This window comes from Mobula hypostoma, chromosome 8, assembly GCF_963921235.1.
Source record: "Mobula hypostoma chromosome 8, sMobHyp1.1, whole genome shotgun sequence".
Classification (NCBI taxonomy): Eukaryota; Metazoa; Chordata; class Chondrichthyes; order Myliobatiformes; family Myliobatidae; genus Mobula; species Mobula hypostoma.
Genome location: NC_086104.1, coordinates 151,219,098 through 151,235,195, shown reverse-complemented (window position 1 = coordinate 151,235,195; position 16,098 = coordinate 151,219,098). Strand labels below are relative to the sequence as shown.

Below are 16,098 nucleotides of genomic sequence, written 5' to 3'. Positions count from 1 at the left end.
TTATTCCTCAGTTCTACCCATAAAGCCTCACTAGGTGAGCTCTACACTCTGTCCTGACTGAGCACTGCCATGACAATTTCCCTGACTAGTACTGTCATCAGTCCCCCTTTAACTCCTCCTGATCTATCACATCTAATACAACAGATCCCCCAGAACATTGAGCTGCCATTCCTGTCCCTCCTGCAACCAAGTCTCACTAATGGCTATAATGTCATAATTCCATGTGGTGATCCATGCCCTTAAATCATCTGCCTGTCCTACAATACTCCTTGCATTGAAATATATGCAGCTTAGAGCAGTAGTCCCAACATGCTCGACCTTTTTTATTTCTAACTGTGTCTGTAGACTTAACAATATCTTTCTCCACACCATTCCACTATCTGTTCTGGCACTCTGGTTCTCAACTCCCTGCAACTCTAATTTAACACCCCCCCATGCAACACTAGCAAACCTTCCCTCTAGGATATTAGTCCTCCTCCAGTTCAGGTGCAAACAGCTTCTTAGACCATAAGACCATAAGACAAAGGAGCAGAAGTCGGCCATTTAGCCCATCGAGTCGGCTCCGCCATTTTATCATGAGCTGATCCATTCTCCCATTTAGTCCCACTCCCCTGCCTCCTCACCATAACCTTTGATGCCCTGGCTACTCAGATACCTATCAATCTCTGCCTTAAATACACCCAATGACTTGGCCTCCACTGCTGCCCATGGCAACAAATTCCATAGATTCACCACCCTCTGACTAAAAAAATTTCTTCGCATTTCTGTTCTGAATGGGCGCCCTTCAATCCTTAAGTCATGCCCTCTCGTACCAGACTCCCCCATCATGGGAAACAACTTGGCCACATCCACTCTGTCCATGCTTTTCAACATTCGAATGTTTCTGTGAGGTCCCCCTTCATTCTTCTAAACTCCAAGGAGTACAGTCCAAGAGCGGACAAACATTCCTCATATGTTAACCCTCCCATTCCCGAAATCATTTTAGTGAATCTGCTCTGTACCCTCTCCAAAGTCAGCACATCCTTTCTTAAATAAGGAGACCAAAACTGCCCACATTACTCCAAGTGAGGTCTCACCAGCGCCTTATAGAGCCTCAACATCACATCCCTGTTCCTATACTCTATTCCTCTAGAAATGAATGCCAACATTGTATTCGCCTTCTTCACTACTGACTCAACCTGGAGGTTAACCTTAAGGGTATCCTGTACGAGGACCCCCAAGTCTCGTTGTATCTCAGAACTTTGAATTATTTCCCCATTTACAAATAATAGTCTGCCCATTTATTACTTCTGCCAAAGTGCATAACCATACACTTTCCAACATTGTACTTCATTTGTCACTTCTTTGCCCATTCTCCCAATCTATCCAAGTCTCTCTGCAGACTCTGTTTCCTCAGCACTACCGGCCCCTCCACCTACCTTCGTATCGTCAGCAAACTTAGCCACAAAGCCATCTATTCCATAATCCAAATCGTACAGGTACAGGTTCAGTACAGGTTCTTCAGTACAGGTTCCACCTTTTCTGAAAGAGAGCCCAATGATCCAAAAATTTGAAGACCTCCCTCATACACCAACTCCTTAACTAGGTGTTAAACTGTATGATCTTCCTATTTCAGGCCTCACAAGCATGTGGTGCGGTTAGCAATCCTGAGATCACAACCCTGGAGGTCCTGTCCTTTAACTTGGCACCTAACTCTCTGACCTCACTTTCCAGGTCCTCATCACCTCTCCTACCCATGTCATTGGTACCCGATGTGAGCCACAGCCTCTAGCTGCTTGCCCTCCCACTTAAGAATGCTCCTACCTCACACCAGATCCATGACATTCATAAGGAAATCATCAATTAGATACAAGCTAATCAAAAATTATTGGAAGGATGTAGAAGCATTGGAAAGGGTACAGAGGAGATTTACCAGGATGCTGCCTGGTTTCGAGAGTATGCCTTATGATCAGAGATTAAGGGAGCTAGGGCTTTACTCTTTGGAGAGAAGGAGGATGAGAGGAGACATGATAGAGGTGTACAAGATAATAAGAGTAATAGATAGATTGGATAGCCAACGCCTCTTCCCCAGGGCACCACTGCTCAGTACAAGAGGACATGGCTTTAAGGTAAGGGGTGGGAAGTTCAAAGGGAATATTAGAGGAAGGTTTTTTACTCAGAGAGTGGTTGGTGCGTGGAATGCACTGCCTGAGTCAGTGGTAGAGGCAGATACACTAGTGAAGTTTAAGAGACTTCTGGACAGGTATATGGAGGAATTTAAGTTGGGGGCTTATATGGGAGGCAGGGTTTGAGGGTCGGCACAACATTGTGGGCCGAAGGGCCTGTACTGTGCTGTACTGTTCTATGTACTATGTAAAATTACGCATGAAAGAACACAGACCAAAAAAAAGTCAATTGCAAAGTAGTCAACATGGTGTGTGATGTTCTCACTATAACAAGAGATGTTCCTGTACCCAACTGGGTCCATTTCCCCAGTCTCTTTACCTTTTGTTACCATTCCTTGCAACTTCAGTTTATGTGACCACGTCAAGGGGTGTGATCTTGAGAAGAAGCAGATTTAAGAGGCTGCTCTGAGTCTCTGTGTCAATGTGCAACTCATGGGGCATAAAACTGATCCTGACCTCCAAGGTTGGGGAGCAGAAGGGAGCGCGACCTTTTGTGTTTGGCTCAGTCGAGCGGAGAGGCACAAGGGGCAAAAGCTCAGGGGTGGTTTGTTGTTCAAAGCTGCAGTTTGTTGGTCCTGGGCCCAGTTCACTGCAGTACAGAGACGGAGCAAAAGGTTCATGCATTTGGTCTGAAGATGAAGTGGTATAGTACGCCAATAAGACATAGGAGTTGCCTGAGTGCATTTGGGCCATCAAATCTGTCTCTGAGCAAGGCTGCAATAATTTGGCACCCTTGGGATTTTAGTGCTGCGGAACTGTCAGGTTTTCCAGACGCTTCATTTCACTATTTTTTTAAATGTTACAGTGGCATAATCAATTCTCCAGTGAACCCAGGGCTTGCGGGATAGGCTGCTTCCAAGGTTTGGAAGCAGTAGGATGACGAACAGATGTGAAGGGGAGGGGGTGAAGGGCATCAGAGTTCAATTCAGTCCACTGTCTGAAAGGAGTTTGTACGTTCGCCAAGCAACCACAACAACAATGCAACCGATCTTTTCCACGGATGCTGCTCGACCTGCTGAGTTCCTCCAGCTTGTTGTGAGTGTTGCTTTGACCCCAGCATCTGCAGATTATTTTGTGTTAACAATGCAACAGCCATTCGCTCACTGATCTGTCTGCACTTCGCTTCTCCACTGGTATAGAACCTCAAAACACCAAATGGAAAAACGATATCACATTTTCCGCTTGAGTGGCTCACAATCCCATCACAGGAACATTCCATTTTCCAAATTCAAACGACCTTGGTCCTCTCCGAGATACACTCAGCTGTCACTTATGCTCATATTCCACAAACTCTCCCCTATACAGTTCCGCCCGTTCGTCACCCCCTCCCTGCTCCACTGGTACATCATTCCCCCCACCTTCCTGCTCCACCGGTCCTGTTCCCCACGGCTGTAAACTGGAAATCTTTCCTCTTTCCTCTCTGTCCTGATGCCTCCACACATTCTGTTGGTTTGCCTGAGTTCTTCCCGAGTTCCAAGAAAACTATTTAGTCTAGGTAGAGGGGAAAATGGGGAAGGGCAGAGGATGGAACAAAAAGAATTAAACCTGGAACATAGAAGTTAGTACAGTACTGACCCTGTAATCTGCTCTTTGATCAATCTAACAGAGCCCTCCATTTTTCTTTCATCCGTGTGCCAATCTAAAGATCTCTTATCAATCCCTAATGTATCTGCCTCTACCACCACCCCTGGCAGAGCATTCCACACACCCACAACTCCCTTTGTAAAAAAAAAACCCTAACTCTGACATCCCCCCATACATTTGACCAATCGCCTTAAAAATTATGCGTTCTATCAGAAAAGTATTTCTCTGGAGGGGAGAGCTAATGGTTCATTAGTCCTTTGTTTGTGTAACGTGTTCCTAATGGACACCTAGGCCTGAGTTGACGTAGTAGCAGTTCCTAATGATAAAAATTCTGGGCCGTGTTGTGTAGTCTCACTAGAAGACTAAGGTGTACATGTGAAAGGTAATTGAATACATGGTTGACAAGCAAGAACGGCAGCCCTGATACAAAAGAAAAAGAAAATGTGAGTTATCTAAATTGGAGAATTCAAGGTTCAAGTTTATTTTTCACTTGTACATACATTGAAACATTGAGTGAAATCTGTTTGCATTAACAACCAACACACACAAGGGTGTGCTGGGGGCAGCCCGCAAGTAATGCCACAAATTTTGGCAACAACATAGCGTGCTCACAGTGCCCAGCAGAACAACACAGAACACAACCAGCAACAAAACAATATGAGCAAAAAAAGTCCTGCTCCGCCCTCACTGCCATGCACATACAGAGTCCCATAACCCCAGGCAGGCCTCCGTTCCTCTAGCGGACCTGGACTCGAGCTTACAGACACTCGGCTTCTGCTTCCCCAGTGGACTCTCAGAGATTCGCAGACTTGGCTCTCACAAATGGGCCTCTCCTTCCAGACTTCCAGTTTGACCCTTGGGACACGGTCCTCAAACCCCACCTTCTTTACTGGCTGGTCGATACTTTTATTCTCCCGTTTCTCAGGTCGTGACACCATAAGAGATAGGAGCAGAATTAGGCCATTTGGCCCATCAAGTGTCCTCTGCTATTTCATCATGGCTGATCCATTTTCCCTCTCAGCCCCAGTCTCCTGCCTTCTCCCCATATCTGTGATAAGACTGCTGAATGGAATCTGACCCGGATCTGGGCCGTACCCTCCAAATATCCGGACCTGCCTCTCGGTTTTTTTGCACTACCTTACTTCCCATTTTTCCATTTTCTATTTATGATTTATAATTTAAATTTTTAATATTTACTAATTTTAACTATTTTTAATATTTTTAATATTTAATATTTGTAATCCAGGGAGTGTGAAGCGCAGAATCAAATATCACTGTGATGATTGTACGTTCTAGTACCAATTGTTTGGCGACAATAAAATATAAAGTGTCCTGACCAATCAAGAATCTATCAACCTCTGCTTTAAGTTACCCAATGACTTGGCCTCCACTGCTAACTGTGGCAACGAACTACTCAGATGCACCACTCTCTAGCTAAAGAAATTCCTCCTCGTCTCCGTTCTGAATGGATGTCCCTCTATTCTGAGACCATGTCCTCTGGTCTTAGACTCCCCCACCAGAGGAAACATCCTCTCCACATCCATTCCATCGAGGCTGCTGAGTTTTTCTGGCATTTCCTGCAGTTGTTTGAGTTCAGAGACAGGTGTGTGTCGGTTTTGTGTGTATACTGTGTGATTTGTCAGCCATCCACTGGTAGCTGGGCAGAGGAATGTCTTCAAGTAGCAAACTGCCGGAGGAATTCAGCGGATCAAGCAGCTTCAGTGAGAGACAAGGAAATGATGACCTTTTGGACTTAAACTCTGCATCGGAGCCGAGAGTGGAGACAGGAGACGGCCAATATGAAGAGGGAAGAAGGAGGGCTGAGATTAGGGTCCAGTATGATTTGTGGAAGAGGGGTGAAAGGTGCAGGCAAGTTGCCCCAGGCAGGAGAGGGGAGATGGGTGAATCTCAAAGTTGAAAGTTGAAAGTTCAGTTGTTCAATAGTTCCATTTAATATCAAAGAATGTATACAATATGCAACCTGAAATTCTTATTCTCTGCAGACATCCTCAAAACAGAAAAAAAAACCCCAAAGAATGAATGACAGAAAAAAGGAAGGATCCCAAAGCCCCCTGACCCCTCCCACACACAAGCAGCATCAGACCTCTCTCACCCCCTCCCCCAAATTATTTTAGCTTAAAGCATCAGCATACCCACCACCCACCATACAAGCAACAGCAAGTCCCCAAGGAGAGACCATGGTCTATAGTCCATCAAAAGCTAATTGTTCACATCCCACAGGCTCTCTCTCTCTCTCACTAACAAGGGAGAGACAGATATCGCTCCTTCCACAGTGACAGGGGATACAACAGTCCCTATTTTGATGTTACAGTCAGTCTGAAATGTTGCTTTTTTATTCTGAGTTCCCCGACTCAAGAATCAGCAAATCGATTACTGAGTGCAGAGTTGTCCAAAAGCCACTCTTGCTGTCTTGGATGTTCCATCTCCCTCTACGCTTCAGTATGTGACGCTGGCAAGAATTTGTGTCCACAGGGCCACGCAGGTCACTGGACGTACCGAAACACGGCCGATCGGCAAGCTCCAGGAGCAGGAACACGCCGTCATGCAGAACCATCGTTCTTGAGTGCCACTGTAGATCAAAAATCCCAATAGGACCCCAAGACTCCCTGAAAAGGAAAATAGAGACATTAGAATAGGACGTATTTAACAGTTTCGATGACGAGCTGGGAGGAGTCACCTTCTGCCGCCATCTTTAGCGGAGTAAATTTATCACCAAAGTACGTATACTATATATACTGCCCTGAGATTAGTTTTCTCGCAGGCATTCAAAATAGAACAGAGGTGTAAAATAGAATCAATGAAAAACTACCCACAAAGGCTGTCAAACAATCAAAGTGTAAAAGAAGGCAAACTGAGCAAATGTAAAAAATAAATAATATCGATAACAAGAGTTGTAGAGTCCTTGAAAGTGGGTCCATAGGTTTTGGAATCAATTCTGTGTTGAGGGGAGTGAAGTTATCCAAGTTGGTTCAGGAGCCTGATGGTTGAAGGGTAATAACTGTTCCTGAAGCTGGTGGTGTGGGATCTAAAGTTCCTGTACCTCCTCCCTGATGGCAGCAGAGAGAAGAGAGCATGGCCTGGATGGCGGGAGTCCTTGATGATAGATGCTGCTTTCTTGTGTCAGCAATCCCTGCAGATGTGCTCAATGGTGAAAAAGGATCTCGTGCTTTCCTGGTGTATATAAACTGTTTTCGGGCTTCCAAATGCCACGGCAGAGTTTGTCATCGAAACGTTGGTTATAATCGATACCTGCACCCAGCTAAAAGCCCAAGAAGAGCTTATGCCCATTGGTGTTTCCACACCAAACAGTGATGCAACCAATTATGATACTCTCCACAGTGTTTCTATAGAAGTTTGTCCAAAGTTTTTGATGGCATTTTGAGTATGCTCAAACTTCTAAGAAAGCAGAGGCTCCGTCATGCCTTCCTTGTAATGACACGTGTGTGCCGGTCCCAGGACAGATCCAAGGAATTTAAAGTGACTGACCCCCTCCACCTCCGATCCCCTAATGAAGCCTGGTTCGTGGATCTCTGATTCCTTCCTCCAGTAGTCAATAATCAGCTCTTTGATTCAGGTTTCAAGAGGATTCAAGATGGTTTCAAGTCTACTGTAATGATATCTACATCTGTAAGATCAGAGGGGACAGAAATCTTATTCTCTTACCGCGATTGTTGCATAAGCACGCAGTGCAGTAAGTCATTTTGCTAATTAAATATATATCTTTATTTCTTTTCTTACTAACTGCTTGAATTAATGAGCGACCTGCAGCTCGCAGCCCCAACCGATCTGCTGGCATTGGGGCAAGCTTTTATCGTTCCACTGAAGACCTGGGAATGAGGCAGTCTTCCGGTTATGGACGGCTACGTAAGTCACCTGCCTGCGTTACCCGGTGACTGGGTAACTAAGACGAAAGCGTTGCATGCAGCCTGCATGCGTGCACCCACTCCTTGGTTAACGTCTAAACCAAGCTACTCACCAGTAACTAGAAGCCTCTCTCCCCAATTCTGAACCCCCCCTCACCTTGTTTGTTACGATGGTTCCTTGACCCCATTGTTCTGCAAATATCAAATTAAGTGCGTCATTTCTGTGTTTTTTTTAAATCACAGGACACGCTCAAAGCCGGAGCATGAATGACATCGCAGACACACCCAGCACCGACCAGGTAAACCTCCAACTTAGCACATGAACTTTCAAACTTTCATCAGTACCACACACAAAATGCTGAAGGAACTCAGCAAACCGGACAACATCTCTAGAAAAGAGTAAACAGTCAGCATTTCGGGCTGAAACCCTTCTTCAGGACTGGAAAGAAAGAGAAGTCAGAGTAAGAAGGGCAGAGGAGGGGAGGAAGTACAAGGAGGTAGGTGATAGGTGAAAATTAAATGTGTCACCTACTTTCACCTATCACATTCACATGCCACCTTACATATCTTCCTCCCCCACCCCCCAACTTCTTATTCTGACTTCTCTTTCTCTCCAGTCCTGATGAAGAGTTCTGGCCTGAAATGCTTATTCACTTCCATGGGTGCTGCCTGGCCTGCTGAGTTCCTCCAGCACTTTTTTGTGTGTTGCTTTGGATTTCCAGAATCTGCAGATTTTCTTGTGTTTGTGAACCTTTTTCATGTAATTTTTGTCTGAATTCTTACTTCCCATCAGCTTTCGGCAACACGCACTTGGGCTGGAGGTGGATAGGTTTCTTGATAGGTGTCAAAGGTTTAAGTGGAAGATGGCATGAGAATGGGTTGAAATGGATAATAAATCAGTCATGATTGAATGGTAGAGCAGACTCAATGGGCTGAATGGCATAAATCTGCACCTATTATCTTATGGTCTTGTGGAGTGCTGTGTTCAGTTTAAGAACCAGAGCCACAAGGTAATGTTATAGCTCTACAAAACTCTAGTTGGACCAGTTCTGGCTGCTTCATTTTCGGAAGGATGTGGAAGTTTCTGAGAGTGTGCAGAGGAGATTTACCGGGAGGCTGTCTGGGCTAGAAGGCATCTCTTATACAGAGGTGTTGAGCAAGCTAGGCCTCTTCTCTTTGGAGTGAAGGAGGATCAGAGGTGAACTGATCGAGCTGTACAAGATGATAAGTGGCATAGATAGAGTGGATAGCCAGAGACTTATTTCCACGGCAGAAATGGCTCATACGAAAGACATAATTTTAAAATGATTGCATTAGATTAGATTATGAAGACACATAGTCCCCTTTTATTGTCATTTAGTAATGCATGCATTAAGAAATGATACATTATTTTCTCCGGTGTGATATCACAAAACACAGGACAAACTAAGACTGAAAAAACTGACAAAACCACATAATTATAACATATAGTTACAGTGTAACAAAACCATAACTTGATGAAGAAAGTCTGTGAGCACAGTAAAGTTCAAAGTTTCTTAAATGTCCCACATCTCACGCAGACGGGAGAAGGAAGAAAAACTCTCCCTGCCATGCCGACCACAATCCGACTCTGAATCATCCGAAAACTTTGAGCTCTGATCAGCTCTCCGACACCGAGTACTGAGTGGCATCATTGCCGAACGATTCGACCTCCTTCTCGGTCGTCAAAAGCAGGCAAGGCCGGGGATTTTGAGGCCTACCCTCCGAAAGATTCCCAACCACACAGTAACGACAGCAGCGGACGGGCGTTTCAGAAATTTCGCCAGATGTTCCTCTGTGCTTTCACGTCCATTCTCCATCAAATCAGAATTGTCCACGGCCCCTATTTAACAGATACGACATCATTTTTCACCGGAGAGCTGCGCACATGCAGGCGCGCTGCCATCTTCTCCTCCCGAAAGTATAGGAGGGATGTCAGAGGTGAGTATTTTACACAGAGTATAGGAGGAATGTCAGAGGTGAATATTTTACACAGGGTGGTGGGTACATGGAACACACTGCCAGGGGTGATGGTAGATGCAAATACATTAGGAACATTTAAGGGAGTCTCAGGTGGGCACATGGATGATAGAAAAGTGAAGTGGAAGGTAATATAGGAGGGAAGGGTCACATTGATCTTAAAGTAGGTTAAAAAGTCAGCAGAACATCGTAAGCCAAAGTGTTATGTTCTACGTAAATTCAGAGGCCACTTTATTGGGTACCTCGTGTACCTCTTAAAGTAGCCAATGAGTGTATATGACTTATCCGTGTAAGCGGCACAAGTGCTACACATGCCCTTACACTTCCTCCCTCACCACCATTCAGGGCCCCAAACAGTCCTTCCAGGTGAGGCGACACTTCACCTGTGAGTCGGCTGGGGTGATATACTGCGTCCGGTGCTCCCGATGCGGCCTTTTATATATTGGCGAGACCCGACGCAGACTGGGAGACCGCTTTGCTGAACACCTACGCTCTGTCCGCCAGAGAAAGCAGGATCTCCCAGTGGCCACACATTTTAATTCCACATCCCATTCCCATTCTGACATGTCTATCCACGGCCTCCTCTACTGTAAAGATGAAGCCACACTCAGGTTGGAGGAACAACACCTTATATTCCGTCTGGGTAGCCTCCAACCTGATGGCATGAACATCGACTTCTCTAACTTCTGCTAATGCCCCACCTCCCCCTCGTACCCCATCTGTTACTTACTTTTATACACACATTCTTTCTCTCACTCTCCTTTTTCTCCCTCTGTCCCTCTGAATATACCCCTTGCCCATCCTCTCGGTCACCCCCCCCCGTCTTTCTTCACGGACCTCCTGTCCCATGATCCTCTCATATCCTTTTTGCCTATCACCTGTCCAGCTCTCGGCTCTATCCCTCCCCCTCCTGTCTTCTCCTATCATTTTGGATCTCCCCCTCCCCCTCCAACTTTCAAATCCCTTACTCACTCTTCCTTCAGTTAGTCCTGACGAAGGGTCTCGGCCTGAAACGTCGACTGCACCTCTTCCTAGAGATGCTGCCTGGCCTGCTGCGTTCACCAGCAACTTTGACGTGTGTTGAATGAGTGTATGTTCATGGTTTTCTGCTGCTGTAGTCTATCCACTTCAAGATTTGACATGTTGTGCATTCGGGGATGATCTTCTGCACACCGCTGTTGTAAGGTGTGTTTCTTTGAGTTACTGTCACCTTCCTGTCAGCTTGAACCAGTCTGGCCATTCTCCTCTGACCTCTCTCATTAACAAGGTGTTCTTGCCCACAGAACTGCCGCACATAGGATGTTATATAAAGCCACGAGGGGCACAGACAGGGTGAATGCTTACTGTCCTTTTCCCAGATTTGAGGACACAGGTTTCAGGTGAGAGGCTAGAGATTTACCAGGACTTTGAGGGGCATGAATGTGGAAAGAGCTGCCAGAGCAAGTGGTTGAGGCAGATGCAGTAACAACTTTCAAAGGACAGCTGGACGGTACACAGATACAGAAGGTTATGGGCCAGATACTGACAAATGGGATTAGTTTGGATGAGACAACTTGTTCGGCATGGACCAAATGAGCCGAAGGGCCTGTTTCTATATTGCATAATTCTATGACTTACGAATTTTTTAAATTATTTCTATTTTGACTTTAAAATAATCCATTTTAATTTCGATTCAGGTGAATATGTTTAATACATCAATGCCACAATGAGATGGGTTGAGGGGGTGGCACATAGTGTAGCGGTTAGTGGCACGAGGTTACTTCTGGCCCATTTCCTTGGTTCTGCTGTTTTCAGAGCTGGAGGGTATGGAATACTGGAGCACTGAAGCAGAGAAACAGGCCCTTCAGCCAATCCAGTCCATGTTGAATTGTTGTCATGTCCAGACCCATTGACCTGCACCCAGACCATAGTCCACTTATCCAAATTCCTCTTCAATGCTGAAATCAAACCTGCAACTACCACTTCCACTCATTCACCCTTGAGAATGGAGAATTTCCTCCTCAGGTTTTCCTTAAATATTTCACCTTTCACCCTTAACTCATGACCTCATGTTCTAGTCTCACCCAACCCCAGTGGGAAAAAAGCCTGCTTGCCTCTCTATACTCCTAATAATTTGTATACCTCTATCAACTCTCTCTCATTCACCTAAACTCAAGGGAATAAAGTCCAAACCTGTTCAGCCTTTTCCTATACCTCGGGTCTTCAGAGACCAGCAACATCCTTGTAAGTTTTCTCTGTACTCATTCAATCTTAGTGATATCTTTCCTGTAAGTAGGAGACCAGAACTGCACACAGTACTCCAAATAATGTTTCAGCAACTTCAGCATCCTGTACAACCTCAGCATAACATCCCAACCTTTACTCAATATTTTAACAAAAACAAAGAAAATGCTGTTACAAATGTAAAATGAGTTACAAATGTTGGAAAAAGGAAATGGGGCAGCAATTCCTTCTTGGCACTATTGTCAGCAACCCTGGTTCCAATGACCATGAAGAGCTGAAAAAAGTGCAAAAGAGATCTACAACTGATTTGCCGGGACTTGAGGAACTGAGTTGGGACTTGATTAGTTGGCGCGTAAGAGATTGAGGGGTAATCAAAAGAGGTATATAATATTACAAGGGTTAAGAAGGGTTAAGCACCCCTGATTTACAGGGAGATGAGTCAAATGCAGACAAATGGGACTGGCTTAGATGGGGGAATCTTAGTCGGCATGGAGGAGATGGGCCGAAGGGCTGTGTGATTCTCTGACTCTATTATCAAACAAGCCCTAGTAAGAGACAGGGCAGTAGCATGTTTTGCTCACTGGACTAAAAGTATAGCTATTGAACAGAGGTTACCATCCACAGCAGGTAACACTGGCCCGGTGCCTGAAATAACGCATTCCTTCTGACCTTGTGAGTGGATGTCGAGCAGGATTCATGAATGAACCTTTCATCATTAGCTGGCTCTTCCTGCTGACTCACTGTGACTGGCGAAGGACGCAGTGAGACTCAGTAGCATGCCTTTGGGGAGAGGTTATAAGATGAGAGGATCTGGCAAGTCAATTCCATTCATCTGTGTTACACAAGAGATTCTGCAAATGAAAATGTTGGAGGAGCTCAGCAGGTCAGGTCGCGTCTATGGAAAGGAATAAGCAGTCGACGTTCTGGGCCGAGACGGTTCTTTGGAACTGGAAATGAAGGGGGAAGAATCCCCTTCTGGCTTCTTCCCCTTCATTTCCAGTCCTGATGAAGGGCATCAGCCTGAAGCATTGGCTGTATGTCCCCACCCACTACAACTTCCCTGTTCTGGCTTCTCACCACTTCCTTTCCAGTCTTGATGAAGGATCTCAGCCCAAAACATCAACTGTGTATTCCTTTCCATGGATGCTGTCTGACCTGCCAAGTTCCTCCAGTTAACACAGACAAAATGCTGGAGGAACTCAGCAGGCCAGGCAGCATCTGTGGGAAAAAGTACAGTCAACGTTTCAGGCCGAAACCCTCCGGCAGGACTGGAGATACAGAGCTGAGGAGTAGATTTGAAAGGTGGGGGAAGGGGAGAGAGAAACGCCAGGCGAAAGATGAAACTTGGAGGGGGAGGGATGGAGTAAAGAGCTGGGAAGTTGATTGGTGAAAGAGACAGGAGGCCATGGAAGAAAGGGTGGGGGGAGAAGTGCTTAGAGGGAGGCGATGGGTGGGCATGGAGATAACATGAGAGGGGGACAAGGGGATGGGAAAAGGTGAAGGTGGGGTGGAGGCATTACTGGAAGGTTGACAAATCAATGTTAAAGCCATCAGGTTGGAGGCTACCCAAATAGAATATGAAGTGTTGTTCCTCCAACCAAAGTGTGGCCTTATCCCTACAGTGGAGGAGGCCATGGATGACCTTATCCCCTTCACAACTTCCCACCCCCTTGTTCCTCTCTCATGATATCTCCTTGCCTGACCATCACCTCCCTCTAGTGCCCCCCTTCTGTCTTCCATGACCTCCTGTCTCTTTCACCAATCAAATTCCAGGCTCTTTGCTTCATCCCTCCCCCTCCAACTTTCACCTATTGTCTGGCGTTTCTCTTTCCCCTCACCCCATCTTTCAAATCTACTCCTCAGCTCTATTTCTCCAGTCCTGCCAGAGGGTCTCGGCCTGAAACGTCAACTGTACTTTTTCCCACAGATGCTGCCTGGCCTGCTGAGGTCCTCCAGTATTTTGTGTGCGTGTTGCTCGGATTTCCAGCACCCGAGGACTCTCTCTTGTTTGCGAAGTTCCTCCAGTTTGTGTGTGTGTTACTCAGGGTTTATCATCCCCGTTTTCAGGTGATTCTCACCTTCTGCTAGGCAGCCACCCACCATTCCCAACTCCGACTCTCAAACCCCTTTCACTCTTCACAGCTCAAGAACAAATTTAAGAAGAAGATACCTCGCGATTCCGAAGCCTCGAACATCCTCGTGGGAGAAGTGGACTTCCTGGAAAAGCCTTTCGTCGCTTTCGTCCGTCTCCTGCAGCCAACAATGCTGGGTGGACTGACCGAGGTGGCTGTGCCAACAAGGTATCGATCGGTACAGCCAGAGAGAGCACTAAAATAAAAGTAAATCTTATGTATATGTGATCAGATACCACCCTGAGACTCATTTTCTTGCGGGCATTTAGAGGAAAATAAAGAAATACAATGGAATTTATGCAGAGCTATACATAAGACTTACAAACAATCAATGTGCTAAAGAAAACAAGGTGTGCAAATAAATAAATAAATAATACTGAGAACGTGAGTTGTAGAATCCTTGAAAGTGAGTCCATAGGTTGTGGAATCAGTTCAGAGTTGTGGTGAGTGATGTTATCCACACGGGTTCGGGAGCCCGATAGTCTTGAGGTAACAGCTACTCCTGAACACCTAAGGCTCCTGTACCTCCCGCTTGATGGTAGTAGCGAGAAGAGAGCACTGGTGAATCCTGTGGTGTAAACACAGATGGCAATCGAGATGGTTTAGAAGGGCTGGCCACAGATATTTTCAAAGATACTTTAACTTCCATTCTATTGCACTGATTTGAATCATTGTATGGTTACACTTATCCCATTGCTGAAAATTCTTATTATAATTGAAGTCCGCTCTGTAGATCTTTACTCTGTGTTGCCTGGGTGATCGCAGTGGAACGTGTACAACAGGGTAGGAGTTTTCATGAGTGGAAGAACGCCACAAGAAAAGGGGGCTGTAATATAAAGCTGAGATGTGGCGAGAACTCTTCTCACAGAGTCGTGAATCTCTGGAATTCTCTATCCTGGAGGATTGTGGAGGCTCGAGAGGCGGTGGATACATTTTTGAAAGACAAAGGATTTGGGGGCATGGGGAACTGGCAGAGAGATGAGATAAGCCCTGGTAAATGGCAAGTTTGAGAGGTCAAGTGCCCTATACCTGTGCCTATTAAGCCACTGAAAGCATTATATTAGGATGGGCCTTCGACTGATCTGATCAAGACCCTGCCTGTAAAAATATTGATATCTTGTGTGTTTGAGTAGATAGTGAAGAGTTCTGTCCAAATTTCCAGCATCATTGCAACCAGTGATTCAGACACTAAGAATGCTGTCTTCCAAGTAGTCATATATTCAATTGTGGTTAATCGTTTGTTCAGTCTTCGGTATACTGGTCAATTAACACTTTGTGCTTGGTTTTGCACAAACCTACTTAGTGGTTCCCTGCACGTCAACAGTGTTATGAATGCAATCAGCTCTTGCTGAGGAGTTGTAAATGGCTTCGGGCCAAATGTAAACTCAATGCAATGGTTAGGCAGCTTTTTCTAAATATGCTTTGATTTAACTTTCCCGTTTAAGGCCTAGGTAAAGTGGGCATGCGTAGGATGTTTCCAATAGTGCGTAAGTCCACCACCAGAGTACACAGGCTCAGATTAAAAGGGAGTTCCTTCAATACAGAGATGACGAGGAATTTCTTTAGCCAGGGATGGTGAATCTGTGGAATTCGTTGCCACAGCCAGTTGTGGAGGCTGTTATGTTTTGTACACCAGAAGTATCTTAGTAATATGACTCACTAATCTTAGGAAGAGTGATAAATACTGATTTTTTTCATCTCTTCTGGTATTATTCCAGTCTCATAAATGTCATTAATTAAATCAGTGAGTTTTTCAATTCCATAATCTTCAAGGGCAATAATTTATTCTATTACTAATTCATCAGGATCTCCCGCCTTTCCTTTCTTCATCTTATTTATTGCATTACGAACTTCAGATCTTAAAATACTTGGACCTTCAATGTTCTTCTTAATTTCTGGTTTTTCACCTCAATCATTTTCAAACAATTTCTGAATATACTCAGTCCATCTGTTAATAATTTGAATAATACCAGAAGAGATGGAAAAAATCAGTATTTATCACTCTTCCTAAGAAACCTGGATCAATAGAATGTGAATTACATAGGACCATAAGTTTAATGAGTCATATCACTAAGATACTTCTAAGAATTTTGATGACAAAAGCTAAAAGTA

The 16,098-nt window shown here is 45.1% G+C and overlaps 1 protein-coding gene across 6 annotated transcripts in view; it reads left to right on the top strand.

The window, feature by feature from the left end:
- LOC134351052 (electrogenic sodium bicarbonate cotransporter 4-like) overlaps positions 1–16,098 on the top strand; it is a 134,417-nt gene that overhangs the window by 38,217 nt on the left and 80,102 nt on the right. For 5 of the 6 annotated variants that reach the window (XM_063057063.1, XM_063057067.1, XM_063057066.1 and 2 more), the window contains exons 5-7: positions 7,539–7,634; positions 7,877–7,932; positions 13,997–14,154. In XM_063057063.1, the coding sequence (XP_062913133.1) occupies positions 7,539–7,634; positions 7,877–7,932; positions 13,997–14,154 (310 nt within the window). The remainder of the gene's footprint in view (positions 1–7,538; positions 7,635–7,876; positions 7,933–13,996; positions 14,155–16,098) is intronic. The other variant, XM_063057064.1, reaches the window with a different exon arrangement.